Source organism: Heloderma suspectum, chromosome 3 (genome assembly GCF_057233095.1).
Source record: "Heloderma suspectum isolate Gila_16-S chromosome 3, 16-S_ref, whole genome shotgun sequence".
NCBI classification, from domain to species: Eukaryota; Metazoa; Chordata; class Lepidosauria; order Squamata; family Helodermatidae; genus Heloderma; species Heloderma suspectum.
This window is the reverse complement of record NC_139460.1, coordinates 179995673-180014309: the sequence shown is the minus strand read 5'-3', so window position 1 is coordinate 180014309 and position 18637 is coordinate 179995673. Positions and strand designations below refer to the sequence as shown.

The window sequence follows — 18637 nt, the reverse complement described above, 5'->3', positions numbered from 1 at the left end:
TGTGAGTTTGGAAAAATTGAGGATATGATTAGCGACAAATATGAATTCAGTGTCAGTTATGAAGGCTAAAGGAAAGACTACCTAGTGAGTCTGAAATGAACTTTGCAAAAGGCAATAGATATTTGCCACCTCACAAGCCACCAAAACACAAGGAAAATATGTCTGCAAAAGGTTATGAGAAATTTGGCCAGGCTGTGGCACAGAGAAGTTCAGAGGAGAGCCTTCCACCTCAGGCACAGGAGAAAACAGACACACCAAGAGTCCAAAGAAGAAAGCTGCGTATTCACTGTGGCAAAGCACATATGATATTTCATGGGCCTGCCCAGTATTTGGAGCAAAATGTCACAGATGTGGAAAAATGCATCATTTCTCTTCTGTGTGCAGAGGAAATGCTATAACAGGACAGAAAGACTGTAAAACTCTGAACTTAATTGTTATCAGTTGGTTTTTCTGGATGCAAACTCTCAAAGAAAGCAAGTACATCCTGCCAATACATGGGACTCCACCTAATACAATGGGGGATATCCATGAAGTTCAAACTGGACACCAGAGCTTCAGATGTCCCGTTTGCAACCTAGAACCCAAACAGGAGAGCATGCTCTCCAAAAATATTCACAAATTCCCAAACTTGCGTTCACATTCAAAAAATACGCATTTTAAAAAATGTGCACTTCTAAAAGTGCGTATTTTTGCAAAAATGTGAATTTTCTTGCTTTACTCTTTTGTATTTCCATCTGCTTTTTTAAAAATGTGAATTTTCCCTGTTCAAAATGTGCACTTTTTGAAACAAACAAAAAAGTGCAATCCAACATGGGAAATGAGGCAAGCCAAACTTCAAGGTAGTGTTCAGAGAATATTAGCAATCGCAAAAATCACTTGTTTTCCCCTAAGGAGTAGCTAGAGTCAACCTTCTGTGACTCAAAGTCTTCCTGCTGTGGGTGCCACAGTTCCTGCTAAGGAGAGTGTTGGTGGTTAGTGGGAGAGAAAAAGCAGGAGAGGAGAAGACTATAGAAACTAGCAGGGTTGGACTCTTTTGGACCTCCTGACCAATGGACCCAGTGGCCGTACCTATGTGCTCTGGGGGAGGTGCCATCCTGAAGGGCTTCTCTGCACCAGGATTTTATCCCGCACCTTTACCAGGGCTTCTGCTTCCGGATTCTTTGTGGGATTAAGATTGGCTCCTTTACATGTGCTTACATGTGCTTTTTTCAGGGATTTCCTTTCTCTGCAAGTTCTATATGTTTCATTATACAGCCACTAGATGATGCTATGGTATAGTGGAATTGTGAGAGTACGCACAACTGTTACAGTTAGGGATGTACGAAAGGCACTTACCTTTCGTGGATTATGTTTATGGTTGGGAGGAGGCGTTCTGTCCCTCCCCCCGGAATCCTCGCTGGGGGGGAGGCGCTCCGTTCCTCCCCCCCCCCCCGGAATCCTGGCTGGCCGGCTGTGTTCTGCAGGCATTCTGTGGAGCCGCCGGCCAGCTCCGCCAGCAGCCGGACATCCGGCCGCTGGCTAGCAGGAACGCAAATGGCGGCGGCTATAGCCGCCGCCGTTTGCGTCCCTGCAGTCAGCCGTGATAGGCTACGTAAATGTTTACGTAGCCTATCACGGCTGACTTAAAAACAAAACAAAACGCGCATATGCAAATGGCGGCGGCCAGGGCCGCCGCCATTTGCGTTCCTTATTTTGGCACGTCTTAGTCTACGTAAACATTTACGTAGACTAAGACGGCGAAAATAAGGGGAACGCAAATAGCGTAGCGGACGCTACGCTATTTGCGTTCCCCTTATTTTCGCCGTCTTAGTCTACGTAAATGTTTACGTAGACTAAGACGTGCCAAAATAAGGAACACAAATGGCGGCGGCCGTGGTCGCTGCAATTTGCATACGTGCGTGTTTTTTTTTTTTAAAGGCAGACATGATAGGCTACATAAACATTTACGTAGCCTGTGATGGTATTTTTTTAAAACCTAGCCATGATAGGCTACGTAAATCTTTACGTAGCCTATCATGTTTTTTTTTTAAACTGGAAATGGTGGCGGCAGCAGCCGGTCTGAAGACCGGCTGCCGGAGCCGCTGCTGCACTGCCGCCGGAGCCGCCGCCGGAGCCGCCGCACCAGGAAGATCCGCCCAAGGTAAGTCTCGTCCCGGGGGGGCGGGGGGGGCAGGCCGTTCCGCCACCCATTTCGGGGGGCCGAATGTGCTGGCATTCGGCCTCCCCGAGATCCGTGGAGGAATTTTCGTACATCCCTAGTTACAGTGCTTCTAGAAAAAATGCTGGACTTCCCCTGATCTTAAAAAAGGGGATAAAGGTTATAAAGCATGGGACAGGCCCTGGAGGTTGATGAGGTCATGTAAAGGACCCACAAACCTCCGTGACTAACCAATCATGAGCACACACAAAAAGCCTCATGTAGAGATGCCCAAAGGCTCAGGAGTACACAAGTATTTTTAAAAGCTCTCAAAAATTACTTCTTCTAATTATTCACTAATTTCAAAATCAAACTAAGGGGATGCATCTGTCACTAACAAAAATCCATTTATATGTAGATAAGCCAACTTTAGGATACATCAGGGAAATGCTCATTTCAGTTTTGTGTGGTCTATTTCTTTTTAAACTGGAATCCCCATGGTCCACTGATATATTTTACATTTACATTTTACATTTATAGGATAAAAGTGCTCAGCATCTTTCAATAGGTAATATGTGTTAAGTGATCCTGAGGATGCACCATTGCTTAAAAACATAAGAAATGGCTTACTAGATCCTACCAAAGTCCACCAAATCCAACAGTCTTTGCAAAGATCCCAGCATCACTAGTTGGTCCATCTGAAGTTGGCTAGTGATTCATAGTCTACCTTCTGCCCACTTGTGGAGTAGATTCAGACTGCAAGATGGTCTGGGCACTTGTGGCACTCACCTCTTACACTGGAGGTTTCCCCATCATCTCGGCCAATTATGTGGAAGATATCTATAATGGAAAGCAACACCTCTTTCTGGAAACACTTTTTCTGCTCAATGGTGGAGTTTTCTGCAGAAGCCTGCATAGCAATAATATAGAAATGATTAACAGGAAATGTCAGTGGGTGATCTTAAAGAGGAATCTCATTCCCAGGCATGCTTAGGTTGCAGCATTATTTAAAAATGGTGTAAACCAGTGTACTCTGCAATGATTAGACTGCAAACAGCCTCACTGTATTCTTGGGAAATGTCACAGGAATAAGAGAGCTTGACAGTTCTGACTCTGAACCCAAGCCTGTCCCTCAAATAAAACTTTTACAGTTGACCTGACATTCTATAGCTCATTGCAGAGGCCATGCTAAATGGTCATTGCATTAGATGATGCACAACCAAATACTTCTGTATAACAAAGTCCCCAAAGAACTTCTGTTAATAACTCTCCAGCTGCATTTTGCATGTTTTCCATTGCAAAACTGGGTCTGGAATTCCAGCTAATGGGAAAATGGCTAAGGGGGCTTGCAGGGAACAGTGGCAGGTGGGGGGAGTTTTAGCAACCCTTCTCCTGCCCTCTGCTTCTAAAGACTCTTCTACTTAGAAGCCACTCACAAAGTGACACTGTGGCTTACGGGGACTGGCCTTTCTTGACTATCAGAGAGGAATGCTCCAGATCATGTTAGCTGCAGACACACGCTAGTCCTTGGACTTCAGCTCCAAGCAAGTCCCCAGCCACCAACCCCACCTCATCCCATGAAGAACACAAAACCAAGCAATGGATACTATAGTTGCCAAATGGATGAGACCTCAAGAAAAAACTCCAAGGGGTGCCACTGTTTGTCGGCAGAGACAAGAAGCAGGGTTTCCATCAGGAGGAGGTGTATGAAGTCCCACACTTGTTTTCTAGCAGGGTGCAGGGACAAAGAAGGAGGAAGGCCAGCAGCCCCCTCACTACAAGAAACAGTAGCCAAGCCATTGGGAGATGATGACAGGTCATTCTCAACGCTGCCCTGCAGAAAGAGAGGAATTAGCAGTGGCTGGATAATATATCTAAATTCACTCTTCCCATGGACAGAATACATCATGACAACAACGATGATGATTATTATGAAGAAGAAACTATTTTACCCGGAGTAGCTTACAGAATAGGGATAAAAGCAGTACAATATATGTTATTGTATGTATAAAGATGTTATATACTAGAAGCCCATTGAAATAGAAGCATCCAGTTGCTGACAGGAAAAGACACAGAGATGGATGTTGATGGGGAGAGCATTCCAGGGCCACAAGCATACCACAGAAATGCCCCCCTCTCTCAGGCTCACCCAGCAGATATCTCACCCAGAGATGACATAAAGAGCAAGCTGAAATGGATATTAATTCCCAGGCAGTTCTACATGGGAACAGGTGGTCTCTATGACAACCTGGACCTAGCCAGTTTAGAATTTTAAAACTGGCATCCAAGTCAGAGCAGATGCAAGCAATTTTATCTAGGAAATGTCAATGGATCACGGATGGCCCTATTACACTTCCACTTTGGCCAGATTGTAAAAGGCCTTTTACCACTTGGAAAAGCTCCACTGGACAACACTGAACAGACACAATGGTGATTGAGAAGTAAGGTCTCTTTGCTGCCATCACCCCTACAGAGTAGGTCCTAATATGGGCTCTAGCCAGTATGAGAGCCAATGTAGAATAGTTGTTACATTATTGGATGAGGGCCAAGGAGACCCAGGTTCAAATCCCCAGTCAGCCATGAAGCTCACTGGGGGACCTTAGGCCAGTATGTCTCAGGTAGCCTGTGTCATAGGTTGTTGTCAGGATAAAATGGGGTGGGGGAGAACCATGTACATTGCCTTGAACCCCTTTGAGGAAATGCAGGGGAAAAATAATAATTTTCTTTTCTTTTTTTCTGGGCAGCTGGGTATGCTTTAAGACATGCTTTCTAAGAGCCCTCTGGGATCCATAAGGAGCCCAGAGGCATTCTTTGAAACAAAGATGCCACTAGTAGCTGGCGCTTCACTTTGCAGCGTGCCAGCATCCCAGTTTTTTTTTTAAATGCTTTTTAAATTACAAAAGGATCTTTTAAAATAGCAGGAGGGGCAGGGAGCCTGGCGGGCACCAAGGGAGGTATGCACAGGCACCATGCCAGGGAACCCAGCTCTGCACCGCCCACTGCGCTCTGCTGACATGTCTGGGATTCCTGCAGCTAGAAGGAACAGGAGACCTTTGCCCCACATCACTTGCTTCTCAGGCTCAAACCAGCTCCCTTTCCTCCCTTGGTCTATTTTTTAAAATGTAGCTGAAGTCTGCACACTCTTCGCTCTCCAGCACTGAAATGCACTTACATGGCTTAAACAAACAAGCTAAAGGACTCTGAATTGCTCCAGCTCCTTGAAGATGAGGCTAACTGCTCAAGCTTGACTTTTGCTGAATCTGTTGAGAGTTGCACAGTTATGGGACCAACCTCAGAATGTCCCGCTATGTGCCCTTACTGAATGAATGACAACTACTGGTCAAGAGGGTACATCTCAGAGATCATGATGGGACATAGGAGAGGAAGTGATCCCTACTGTGTGTATATGGCCAAAGCCATTTAGGGCTTTAGAGGTCACTCCAGTACCTTATGCTCAGAAGCTTACAGGAACTCAGCATTCTCAACCATCCTGCACCATCACTAGGTAGTTGTCACATTCTACACCAGTTACCTCCAAACCATTCTACAGTCCCACATAGAAGTTGGGAAGGCCAATAATGTTCTGAGTCGGGGGGGGGGGGGGCAACAAGCTGTACCTGACTACTGCCACAGCCTGGAGTTTATGTGTAGTGAGGAAGGAGTCCAGGAGTGCTCCAACCTGAGCAACCAGGGTAGGCCTCACCCCTTCAGTTCTCATCTTCATGTGGCTCCCACCGATCCCTCTCAGCCCATACAACTTCCAACTGCACCATGGCAGGCCAAGGCAGTTGAGTGTAGGCAACATGGGCTGAAGTCAGTATACAGGTTGCTTTGAGGTTGCTACTGCGAGAGCAGTGAGTCCTTCCTTACCAAACTACCTCTCATGGCAGCAAGCCAAATGTCAATCTGGGCAGATTACAGCATATGGAGTCAATATACACATAACCTTCTCAGCCTTCCGGCTATAGGTCAACATTGGCTGAGGGAAATGGCAGCTGCCATTTTCTAAGAGGGTCATGAAATAGGCCTTGACTTGTTCCAATAGGAGAAGTTGGCATTGTCTGTATCTGTATCTATTCATCCAGGACAACAAAAGTCAAGGAGATGCTCTCTGCCTGACAGCCCTTTCCCAGGAATTGTCAACAGCACGGAATGTTGGCAGTTCATACCTGGGGTACCACAGAGGGAAAGATGACTGAGGCTAATGCTTGGAGGAAGTCAGAGTTGCACCAAAGGGGATCCTTCGAGTATCTGTGATACACAAGACAGAAGAACTGCATGATGTGCCCTGGATAGGTGATCTCCCAAGAATCCTCTGTACCTGCTGGAGTCTAGATACCAACATATAAGTTAGTCAGCAAAATAAAAACAATTTGTCTGCTAGCATACAAATGCAAGAAGCTTTAACTATGTCAGTTATCACAGCCAACTCATGGCAGCTGCATTTTTCAGCCAGTTTATGCTGATTTCCAGCCATTTCAGTTTGATATAGTCATGTGTTTGGGCTAGCATCAGAGTAGTTGCTGATTAAGCTTTTGGCATGCTGCCACTAACCAATATTTAGGGGGTTAAATATGGTACAATACAGACTAGGGCAGGGAAATACAGACTAGGGCAATTATTTTTCAAATATTAAACATGACATTAAAAAAATTAAATTGGATTTCAAAAAATACCTGTATGTAATAAAACTCTTTTAAAGCCTGCATTGATGCTCTCTTGAAACCAAATCATGACCATCTACCAAACTCTGAGTTAAAGGCTACTTTGATGTAAAAGGGAAATCATGAGGAAAATATCTGACTTCTGAAGTTAAATAGTGTAAGTGACACAATACGACATGCATTATATTTACTGTTGAGGGATTCCTACTGGACAAAGGAACTAGCAAATCACCATAGGCACTAGAATTCAAGAGATGCCATGCTGTTGTCTCACCAGGCTCTCCCACAGTGTATTTGTAGAGGACACATATGTAAAGAAAAATGCCTCTGCTCTTATCTTTTCTAGCTTGGTCCTCAGTACTTTGTGCAAATAATACGTAGTTATTATGACAGTTATACGCAGCTGTAAGTGTAATGTTTTCATATTTCTTTTTTTATGAAATCAGTGTAACTTTGGTCAAGTATTTTCTCAACCTCAATATTTATTGGTGAAAAAGAGAAATCTACCTCACAAGGTTTTTGTGATACAACGGTGTCAAAACAACAACAAAAAACAAGAAAAGCAACTATTTTAGATGGATAGACTGGCAGATGGATAGAAACAAAATTATCTGGTATGTAGATGATAGGGGTCTCGCTATTAAAAATCCAGGGAAATCAAGGATATATGCAGTTAAAATACTGAGAGTATGCAAATCTATATGAGTACAAAATCAATTTCTCTAAATCAGAAGCATAGAGATTGGCATGGTAAAGGAGAGTAAAGATAAAACAGGATACCTTCTGCAATTAAATATCTTGGTAATGGGATGTCTAATGTGAAGGAGATCATTGAGATTAATCACAAGAAATTATACTATACAGTTATGGAAGATCTTCATCAGTGGTCTGTTAAATTTAACATGGATGGGACATATGTCTACAATTAAAATTAACATCCTCCCATGAATTATTTTTATTAATTAGTATTACACTGATAATTAAGAAAGCTAGATTAAAGTTATGTCAAAGTATTTGTACTGGTTTTATTTGCTGGAGAGAAAACCTAAAGAGCCATCCTAAGTGGGGCAGAAGGGGAGATTAAACCTTGTGACAGTGAGCCTATATTAGTTCAAAACTGACAAAACTTACCCCGTAGCAGCCACCCCCTTGTCTTGGCCTCTGGACAAGCACATTAAGGACTGGAATGGGACCTTAAGGACCTACGTTGTTATTTAACGTTGCTTGGGGAAAGGGACCAGAGGAATATAAAAATGGGTACTCCAAAATACACATATCTCAAGAAGGAAATCATGCAGTTTCCTGAATTGTTTGGGAAGAGATAGGAAATGGCTTGCAAGTAAGGATATTGGAGAAATTTGATACAGAGTAAAATGAGCTTGGATTTCTAAGAATCCAACCTGTGAAATCCACTGTGGAGCAACCCCTCCAGGCTGTGCAGAGTCTGTGGACTTTTGGATTTTTAAAAATTTCCCGAAATGTATGCATATTTATTCATAGGAAAATACTGCTGAGGAAAAGTTGAATGAAATGGGGGACATTACACTAAATGTTACATACTAAGGTCAATGATGTAAATTGTTATGAAACCTCTTACATAATTATTTGTGTATTTTTCCGCATGACGAAAAAAATTCGAATCCGTCTGTGAACGGACAACAGAACAAAAAGCGCCTGACAATCCACGAAATACAGATGGAGCGGATTTTACACAGTCTGTACAACCCTAATTGCAAGTACCTTTGAGCCTATGCAAGGCACAGAAGGAAGTGGTCAGAGAGGACTCCACTTCTCCCCAGGCAACTGTCCTAGGTGGCAAATGTATAGGCACACTATACATTCGTGTGGGTGTGTTTAATTCAAAGCAGTCTCAATTGGGGCCGGTTAAGTGCTGGGGAGAGGCTACTAAATCCTCCCCTCCCCCACCAGTTATTGTTCAGTCAAAATAGCTTCTTTTCCGATGGGGGAAAGACATGTGGACCATGTATCTCTCTCCCATAGCTGAAAATGCAGCTGGGGAGGGGGGAGAGGATTTTGCGCTGAAAAGGGACAACAGGGGAAAGGGTAAAATAGGCTTTCTCCATGCACACTTCTTCCACTCAGATGTAACATTTTTCAGCCTGCTTCGGCATATGGAGGAAAGAATCATGGACCCACATTTCATGTGCAAATAAAAAGGAACAAGTTGCTAGGGTCTGATGTGCCTCACCCTGGTGGTGGATCAACTTTGCCTGACTCCTAAGTGCCAGTCATTTGGCACTCACACACCAATGTTGTTGTGCCCTACTCAAGTGTTTCTACCAACCAAACTCTAGCCTGCAACATACCCAATACAGCACTCACCTGCTTCAGTATGGACTTCACCATCTCCAGCAGCAGAACTGCTGCCTCTGGGCACAATCCAAATCTGGTTACAGTGTCCTTATGGTGGTTGTTCAGGAGCCACTGTAACATTGAGTCCAAATTTGCCTGAAAGAGAGATATACTATGAATCTACAGAAGGACAACTTACGTCCATGTCTAAAAAGTACCAACTATGAGACAGTCCACCAATCACCAAGAACATCTAGACTGCTCTGTTGAAGGACTTAAGTTTATGTTCCCCAGCAAAAGATTGACATAGGGAAAAGAGAGTATGGAGGTCTAGATTTCTAAATAGGAATGCTTCCAAAATTCTCATCTGAATTTCTTCTCTGATTTTGATTTCTTCTCAAAATTCTCATCTGAATTATGGAGTTCCAAATTACTTGGGGTACTTCCAGATGAGGCTTTATTGTGCAATCACACTGCTGCATTCATTGAATTTTATGGGGGGTCCAGATGCTACAGTCTTCAATCTGTACACCTTCCATGTTGTCCACTGCTTCTTCTGTCTTTTTTCTTTCATGAAATAAGTAGTTAAGGAAGAAAAGCTGGAACAGCTGCACAATGCCTTTTGATTGTTAATGCTAGGAGCCCTCCATCGGAAACACCCCTGGGCATGTTTCTAAAGTGGAACCAATGACCTGCTTGTTATTCTCAAATTTTGTACAAAGCACTGGGCACTGCTTAGTTTGTCATAGCTTTCCATTCCTTCAGTTTGTTCATGTCTTTCCTACCCCCACCCCACACATACATGCAGTGTATATTTCCATATTGTCCATAGGTAAATCACAAACGAACCAGCCTGCGGCTGTATGATCAGCTGAATCAAGATCCTTGCGTGTGGTGCTTTACTGAGCAAGAGTACACATGCACATTTGTAAAGCACCACATGGAAAGAATCTTGATGCAATCATGTGTGCAATCACAAAATGGCTCTTGTGTGCATGCACATTGGTAAGACAGACAAGGTGAGCCTGCTGGATGGAACTGAAAGCTGCAGTATATTCTACATACTCAAATACCAGAATTCATTTTAGAAATTTTCCTACTTAAAATGGAATTCAGGAAGGGCAGAATGAAGGACACAGCAATTCCACAGGATAATAAAGGAACAGAATGGGAGAAATCCACTCGTCCCAAATTCTGAACCCCAAATCCAAAATTTTGCACACAGAAGACCCATATTCTTTTGATAACAAATGTTTAGAGTTAATTGAATTAGGAGAAGTACACCTACCCTGTGTATTTCTTTTTATTTGATAAATGTGATTTGTTAGCATATGTATGAAGAGTAAAGAGTTGTCTTTAAGGACCAAAGACAAACAGATGGTTATGGGTATGGCCTGAGGTCTATACAGAGAGGAGCAAGGAGGTATGCAGAAAGCCACAAAGACCTTAAAACTCGGGCAGGCTCCCCCTCTGTTTCTTTGGCCATCAGTAGGTATTACTGTAAGCCTGTTTAGCATTTCCTCCGCAGCTATGAGAAACCTCCTCTTTCTTTAATGTAAAACTACGTACTGAAAGTTCATGATGAAACCAGAGTAGAGAAGTCCTACATTCCCTACATATCTGACTTGCCTCGGAGCTGCTCGGGAGCCTTCCTGGAGTTGCTTGGCATACTCCAACATATAGAGCAGGGCTCTGAGGACATGTTCTTGAAAATCATCCACCCTGGCAATCACCCTTTCTTATCTGCACAGCTTTGAATCAGCAGGCATCCACCATTTCTCAGTTGTGCTCCTTCATAGCTGCACAGTTTCAAAACAGCAGGACTGGCTCTGCCCCCGCTCCCTGATGACTAATTAAAGTGAGAGGCAGCGACTGATCACCCCAGAGTGCAGGTCACGGAATAATGGGCTCAAGTTACAGGAAGCCAGATTCCGGCTGAACATCAGGAAAAACTTCCTGACTGTTAGAGCAATACGACAATGGAACCAATTGCCTAGGGAAGTAGTGGGCTCTCCCACACTGGAGGCATTCAAGACAAGTCTGAACAGCCACTTGTCAGGGATGCTTTGACTTAGATTCCTGCACTGAGAGGGGGTTGGACTCAATGGTCTTGTAGGCCCCTTCCAACCTTACTATTCTATGATTCTATGAAAAAGCATATGCAATGATATGAATGCTTTATCAATGGTATGCTGGTTTGAATGAAAGCTGAGGTTCTCAAAATGCTGAGGAATATAACTAATTTTGCACTGGGAGTGAGACACTAAAGGCAGATTTTCCACCTCCATGGTTCAAATGCAATTACATTCTCCTGCCAGATCAGCTCAGAAAGCTATCTGACCCTGCCATGAGGGAATGTTTATTACATATTTAATGGATTTTATTTATAGCCCACCCTACCCATACAATTTAGGACACCTAACAAAATATAATATGAAACCTTTTGAATTGTACCTTGAGCTATTCCTCCCTCTACCAGGCCACCAAAAGCTACTGGGACAAGCATTCAAAACAGGGATACTCTGCTTAAAATTATCAACCCCATTTCATGTTTGGCCAAACTTGAAATAGACTCAAACCCTACCTTGGGGAAGGGAGAACAGGAAGTGGAGAGAGCAGAGGTTCTCCTTGGTGGCAAATGACACAGTAACACATAAATAGCTGCTGGATCATGTGATCACTGAGGTTTTGTTTTGCTTTTTGCTTTGTTTTTAGTATTTGACTTTAATATTCCAGCAGCCCGGTTGATTTTTGGACCAAGCAAGTGGACACTCCAGGATTCCTAAATGTGAATTAAAAGAACTAACACAATTGTGGGAAGAATTTTTTATTTGGGCTTTGGCAGATCTTAAGCGGAAAAAAATTCCAGAGCTGAGGAGTACCCACTAAGAATACTTCTCTGTACCACACCCTGGGTGTGCAAGTGGTAAGCTTAAGAGAGTGTTCTCGGTTGATCTTATAGTACATGATGTAACAGATCAATAGAGGTGGGTCTTTTAGGTATGTTCATCCCAGGCTCTTTAGGGCTGAGATGTTATTATAAATTTAATGCCAAGTATTCTTCAAAGGGTTCTCAATGAAAGCCCATTTTACAATCTGGCCATTTTATTTAAGTGCTTTATTCCTGGATGCTAAACTATTTGAAAGATTTTACCCTAATTGGGGAAATGAATCCAATGGGTATGCTGTTCCCTCAATAGGTATTTTGCTTAGAGAACATTCATCTGCTAAAAATGAGAGAGCACATATACAATTTAGCAGCCGTGCAATGATTGGGTGGAAAGGAACTATGTAAGGGATGGGGAGCCTCCAGCCCACAGGACTAATCCAGCCCACGAAGGTTCCCCATCTGGCCTATACAGCCTCTGTGGATTACTCCAGGAGAATCATAGAATAGTCATAGAATAGTAGGGTTGGAAGGGGCCTACAAGGCCATCGAGTCCAATCCCTTAGAGCTAAGCCCCACCCCTGGAGGAAACCTCACCGTTCTCTCCAACTGGGAGGGCAAACATTGTGCAGGGGAATCCCCACCCCCACCCCCTTTATCTCCAATCAATGGGAATGGGAGCACATGCAAGCTGGGGACTCAGCCAGAGCTGGGAGGAGCTGCTGTTCCCAGCTTGGGCCAAGTCTTCCTTCATGTGCCTCTCCTGTCCCCCAATGGGGCTGAGAGGCACACAAAGGAGGCACCCAACTCAGACGCCACTCTGCCAGCCCACCCTTCCTTCGTGCACCTCTTGTCACCCCTGAGGAGTCCCTCCCACATGGTTGCTGTATCCAAAGGTTAGTGGTATTTAATGGCAAGGGGTTTGCATACCAGTGCCAATGACATTGATTGGCCTGTGTTCCACATCTTTATTGTGCTAATGTTACTGCAATTTTTAAGCTTGTTGTTTGTCTTAGAGCTGCCAATTGCAGACCTATGTAAAGCTGTCATATACGAATCCTGTCTGTTTACTATTCCTTGAAGCTTGTTAATATGACCCAGGCATGATTCAGAAAAGCGCCGCAAATTGAGTATTAATTATTATTTGAGAAACAAAAGCTCACAAACGTTTGGGACTAGTTTGACTAACCTCCAGAAATTGGTGAAATCAAAGGCCTTAATTAATGATTGACTAGGTCCCTTTCCAGATATTATGGTAAGAGCAGAGAGGTTCATTTATTTCATTGTTATTTTTAGAAGGCTTACCTTGGTTTCATCTGCTGGGTCAGACACTGGGGTGGCCAACAACAGCCCTGACAGAAGAAAGTAGATCTCAGGGACATGGATACAGTTGCTCAAGAATGCCTTCAGCTCCACAAGTCCAGACAGCATGTATGAGCTGTACTCAGGTATCTGGGGATGGCTCTTCAAATTGTCTTTAGAAAAAGAGAGAAAAATTAACCCCCAAACCCCTCAGAAATGGCTGACAAAATATTAATTAGATGGACCAAATTCAAATGAAGAACAATTTAGCATGGGAATACATTGCCTTGTGTAGGCTTCTTGCTGGATTATCTCCAAGGAAGGCCAGAAAGCCATCTGTCAAGGGCATTTTAGCCAGGGAGAATCCTACACTGGGGCAGGAGTAAGACTAGATGATCAGGGAGTGCCTTTCCACCACCATGATTCTCATATTCTGTTCTATAAAGCTTACTGGGTGGGTCTGGGCCAGACACTAGGAGCAGCATCCAATGGTGTCATTTTGCAAACTCAAGTAGGGCTAGCAGAGTTCCACCAAATCTTTCCATTGTGGAAGAAGTTGTGTATTATGCTTGTGCAAGCGGTTGTGCAAGCATAATGCACAAATGTAACTTTAGTTGGATTCTGCTCTTGCGCATAGTTCGGAACCTAGCTTCTGCTAGCACAACGCCATTTTCACTAGCAGAATGCCACAGCTGGATACTGCCCTAGGTCTTTTTGGATGCACCATTATTGGCTTAATAAACAATAATTTATTAAGCTGGGAACAAGTGCTGGGCTCCCTCCTCGTCCAGGATCAAACTGTGGTTTACGATGCTAGTTAATAAACCAACATTTAACCACAGTTATCTGTTTTTACAGATTTACCCAAATCACATCTCTTGCACCTGAACATGGACCCAAACACAATTGGCAGTCAGACATCTGTATATTTCTGCGCTTGGAATGTGTTCCACAGAACACAAAAATGCTTTCAAGACCATGCACACATATGAAAAACACACAAAGAAAAATGCATAGATTCCCAAAGCGTGCACAAACATACGTTAGTCAATGGGTGGATGTGTCCAAAAATGTGTACATTTAAAAATGCTAGCATTACAAAAAATGCATACGATTTCTGTGCATTTTTTTTAAATCACAAGCTCATGCAGAAATGGGATGGAATTAATTTGACCTCAGAAAACTGACAATCTCAGCTAGAGCAAGATTGACAGATCCCTCCATCCCTAATTACAAGTGTAACAGTATTACATTAGTCCGCTGAAAACAACATTTCAGCCATAGTTTCTGGAACAAGACTAGAATACAACAATATTCTGTAGGATAATGTGACAACACATCCACCAGCAGTGTACATCAAAAAAAGTCAAATCCACATCATGTTTGCAGGTTTTTCTATGTGATTTCAAAATCAAAAGAAGCATCAGCAACTAACACTTTCACTTCTTGTGTTTTCACTGTACTCTCCAAAGGGGAACATGAACAGTGGTATGTACTAGCTTCAGATTTCACATCTCCACCATGTGAGTTCCCTTTCAGATATTAAAGAAAGCATTGTAAGGTCCAGGGGAGGAGGCCACCAAATGGGACTCTCTGCAGCTAGGCTCCAGGACTTTATCTCCCAAGGCAGCATGTCTACTGAAGGGTTCTAGGCGGAACAATGTTAGCATAAAGCCCCACCTAGGCAGTAGTATAAGCCCACCAACTGACTCATCACCTTTTCAGATGATCTAGGGAACCAATGCAGCTTCACCTAGGCCTATAAAGCCCCAGCCCTTGGGCTCACTTTTCAGTCTGAGCAACATTGTGGTTTTAATGTTCTGTGTATTTTAAATTGTTTTATTGTGTGTTGTTTGGTTTTAATTTTTGTGAACCGCCCAGAGAGCTTCGGCTATTGGGCGGTATAGAAATGAAATGAATAAATAAATAAATAAATAAATAAATAAAATCCTAGTGAGAAGATCCTACAGACCTGATATTTTGCTTGCCTTTGATTCTGTTGTTGCTTTTGATTCTGTTTTTTTCTGGCCCACACTTGGCTGATGGCTTGCTCTCTCTGACCCTGGTACCACTTGGATTGCTGATCCCCAGCAAGCCATTGCATCACATTGCACTCTGCATGGAAGCTAAATGTGTTTAGGACATACCCATCAAAATATTCAGACCAGCTAAGCTGTTTTCAAGCCAGAGGCCAGCCATCATCCCCTCTTTGAATTTATGTAGGAGAGTACGATGGTGCAGGAAAAGGAGTAGCAACTTGACTGCCAGGACAACTGTGCTTGGGTGCACATGGCCTTGAATAAACATCAGGAACCAGTCAGGCCCCAGGGCTTGGAACACCTCTTCTTGAGTCCTGTGTGGGAACACACACAGGTTAAAAGACAGTGCATGCAGCTTAATGCTTATTGTAACCGGTGCTATATCCCCTGCACTATACTGCTGATTCACTGCAGCACCAGAAATCTAGAACAGTTATATATAAGCTTCACAAGTGCTTCTTTTGCTGCCACCAGAAGGACTTCTGAGGAACTTCTTGCCCTGAGGGGATGCGAGGTGAAGCAGAAACAGCTTGGTGAGCTGCTGCCATCTAGCTCCCAGAGGTGGCCCCTCTCTCCCGCAGCTGCCACCAGAAGGGCATCTGAGAAACATCTTGCCCTGAGGGGATGGAAAAAGAAAGAAAGTAGGCTTGAACTCAAAAAGAAGAGAAACTGCAGAAGAGAAGAAAGAAAAGAGGAACAGGCCAGCAAAGAACAGATGGGTCATAGATGCAGTACAGACCTGGGTTCAGCTGATATATTCCCATCCATCTGGGGAAAAAGGATCACCATCATGCTTCCCCCCCAACCCCAAAACCCTTTTCTTGTGTCTCATGTCTTTTTAGATTGTGAGCCTGAGGACAGGGACTGTCTGATAGTTGATATTTGTAAGCCACTCTGGGAGTCTTTTGACTGAGGAGCAGGCTTTAAATGCTTCAAATAGATTAGATAGATAGATAGATAGATAGATAGATAGATAGATAGATAGTCTTTGAGCTACTGTTTTTCCTTCAAAACCAATTTCACTCAGATGTCTTGAAAACAATGGTCAAGATGCAACTTATTACAGCCGGATCCTATGCATGTTCATGCAGAAGTAAGTCCGACTGAGTTCAATGGAGGTTACAGCCATAGCAGAACTGGAAGCAAGTAGCCTGCTGTAGCCAAAGCAAAACTGGCCTTTAGGGATGTACGAGAATTTTGTTTGTGCTCGCAAGGTGCTGTATTATATGATTGGATCGCCTTGCCACCACCAATACTCAGGTGGCTGCATTCTGCACCAGCTGAAGTTTCTGGACAGCCTTCGAAGGCTGTACAAGCCTTCAAAGCCTTGTACAGCACATTACAGTAGTCCAGCCTGGATGTCTCTAGCGCCTTGATAATGGAGGCAAGGTCCATACTGTCCAGATAGGGCTGCAGCTGATGTACCAACCTAAGCAGGTAAAACACACTCCTGGACATTGCAGCCACCTACGCTATTCGCGTTCCCCTTATTTTCGCCGTCTTAGTCTACGTAAATGTTTACATAGACTAAGACATGCCAAAATAAGGAACGCAAATGGCGGCGGCCATGGGCGCCGCCATTTGCGTACGCGCGGTTTTTTTGTTTTTGTTTTAATCAGCCGTGATAGGCTACGTAAAGATTTACGTAGCCTATCACAGTTGACTGCAGGGATGCAAACGGCGGCAGCTACGGCCGCCGCCATTTGCGTCCCTGCTAGCCAGCGGCCGGATGTCCGGCTGCTGGTGGAGCCGGCCAGCGGCTCCGCAGAATCGCTGCAGAGCACAGCTGGCCGGCCAGGATTCCGGGGGGGGGGAGGAACGGAGCGCCTCCCCCCCAGCGAGAATTCTGGGGGGAGGGACGGAACGCCTCCCCCTGCACCATCAGCATAATCCCCAAAAGGTAAGTACCTTTCGTACATCCCTACCCAAAAGGGACTGAGACTTCCTGAAAGTTCCAATCACATGCTTGCAAAGGCTAAAGCTTTTTGCAACCTATCAATTTGAATGTTCATAGAGCTCATACTTCCTGATATGATAAGATTCTCTGCTGGGACCTGAGGACTGCTTGCAAGCTCTGCTGCCTTCCTTTGTCCTGCACCAAGATACATTTTTGGGGAAAGGGAAAGAGGGAGGTGGTACTTTGCTTGCATCCTGTGCTCTTCTCAATCCTACTTACGAGCATTTAAGCAGGAATGCTCATTTTTGTAAGAGCCCCTACTTGAATGCTCATGACACTTAATACACAAAAAACTTCTGCCAACTCCAGAAATCCTTAGAATATTCCAAGCTTTTGATCAGATTATATGCTGCAGTGACCCAATTAGTGAGTGACACAGTTACAGCTCGACTGCAATCCTGCATCTGGGAATTCAGCTGATTAGATGTTGATTAACTGAATATGGCCATTTTGCTCTCTCAATATAGTTTTGAAGTTTTGTTTGGATAGAAATGAAACTATGAAAGCCAAACAGTCCTTCTGCTGGTCACTGCAACTGGCCAAATATCTTATCTCGATGCAATACACTAATATTTCATCCAAAACGTTATAGCAAAACCCCAAGACTTACAACTCAAAAACCTAAGCACATTTACTTGACTGAATGTGTGAAGAGAACCTAAGTCCCCTGATCTAAATTAAACTTACTTCAGTATGTATTGCAGCCGTGTGGTTTGGCTAACTTCAAATTTCACAGGGTACTGCACATACCGCAAGGCTGTTTTGAGAACTACATGACAGTTATGTAAATCAGAATGACGATTCAGTCCTAGATAACAGAGAAATCAAAGAAAAGGCACAGCTTTTCCTGCCCCCATTCCTGGCACACATTCCTACTTACTCAGAGGACAGATGAAATTTGTCTGATTGTATTACATCTAACATCACATTCAGTAACTGGTTTCGTAGCCAGATCATTTTTCCAGATGTTTGATTTAAGCCTAAAAATCAGACAACAGAAAAGAGATATACATGAAGTTCTGTACTGATGATCAACATTGTTTAATAATATTTGCCCACTGGTGCATAAGTGATAGAAAGTTAAAGTGAACATTAAGTAATTCACAAGAGCTGAGAACTATAAAGACTTCAAATATGATACGTTTCTGATTTCTTAAAAAAGCACACTCTAAGGATTGGTTTCTGTATGACTTTAATCCTGTAAAGCAGGAATGAGGAACCTCCAGCCCACAGGTCTAACCCAGCCCACAGAAGTTCTCTTTCCAGCTCCCTGCAGGAATCCCAGCTGTTATCTCTGATCTGCAATCAGGATTCCTCTGAGTACTACTCCCCCTCCCA

General features: G+C 43.6%; 1 protein-coding gene across 4 annotated transcripts in view; it reads right to left on the bottom strand.

The window, feature by feature from the left end:
* WDFY4 (WDFY family member 4) overlaps positions 1–18637 on the bottom strand; it is a 415677-nt gene that overhangs the window by 252078 nt on the left and 144962 nt on the right. For all 4 annotated transcript variants that reach the window (XM_084845114.1, XM_084845112.1, XM_084845113.1 and 1 more), the window contains 7 exons: positions 18180–18279; positions 15451–15656; positions 13307–13476; positions 9145–9270; positions 6307–6468; positions 3768–3971; positions 2927–3047 (listed from right to left, as the gene is read on the bottom strand). In XM_084845114.1, coding sequence (XP_084701240.1) covers positions 2927–3047; positions 3768–3971; positions 6307–6468; positions 9145–9270; positions 13307–13476; positions 15451–15656; positions 18180–18279 — 1089 coding nt within the window. The remainder of the gene's footprint in view (positions 1–2926; positions 3048–3767; positions 3972–6306; positions 6469–9144; positions 9271–13306; positions 13477–15450; positions 15657–18179; positions 18280–18637) is intronic.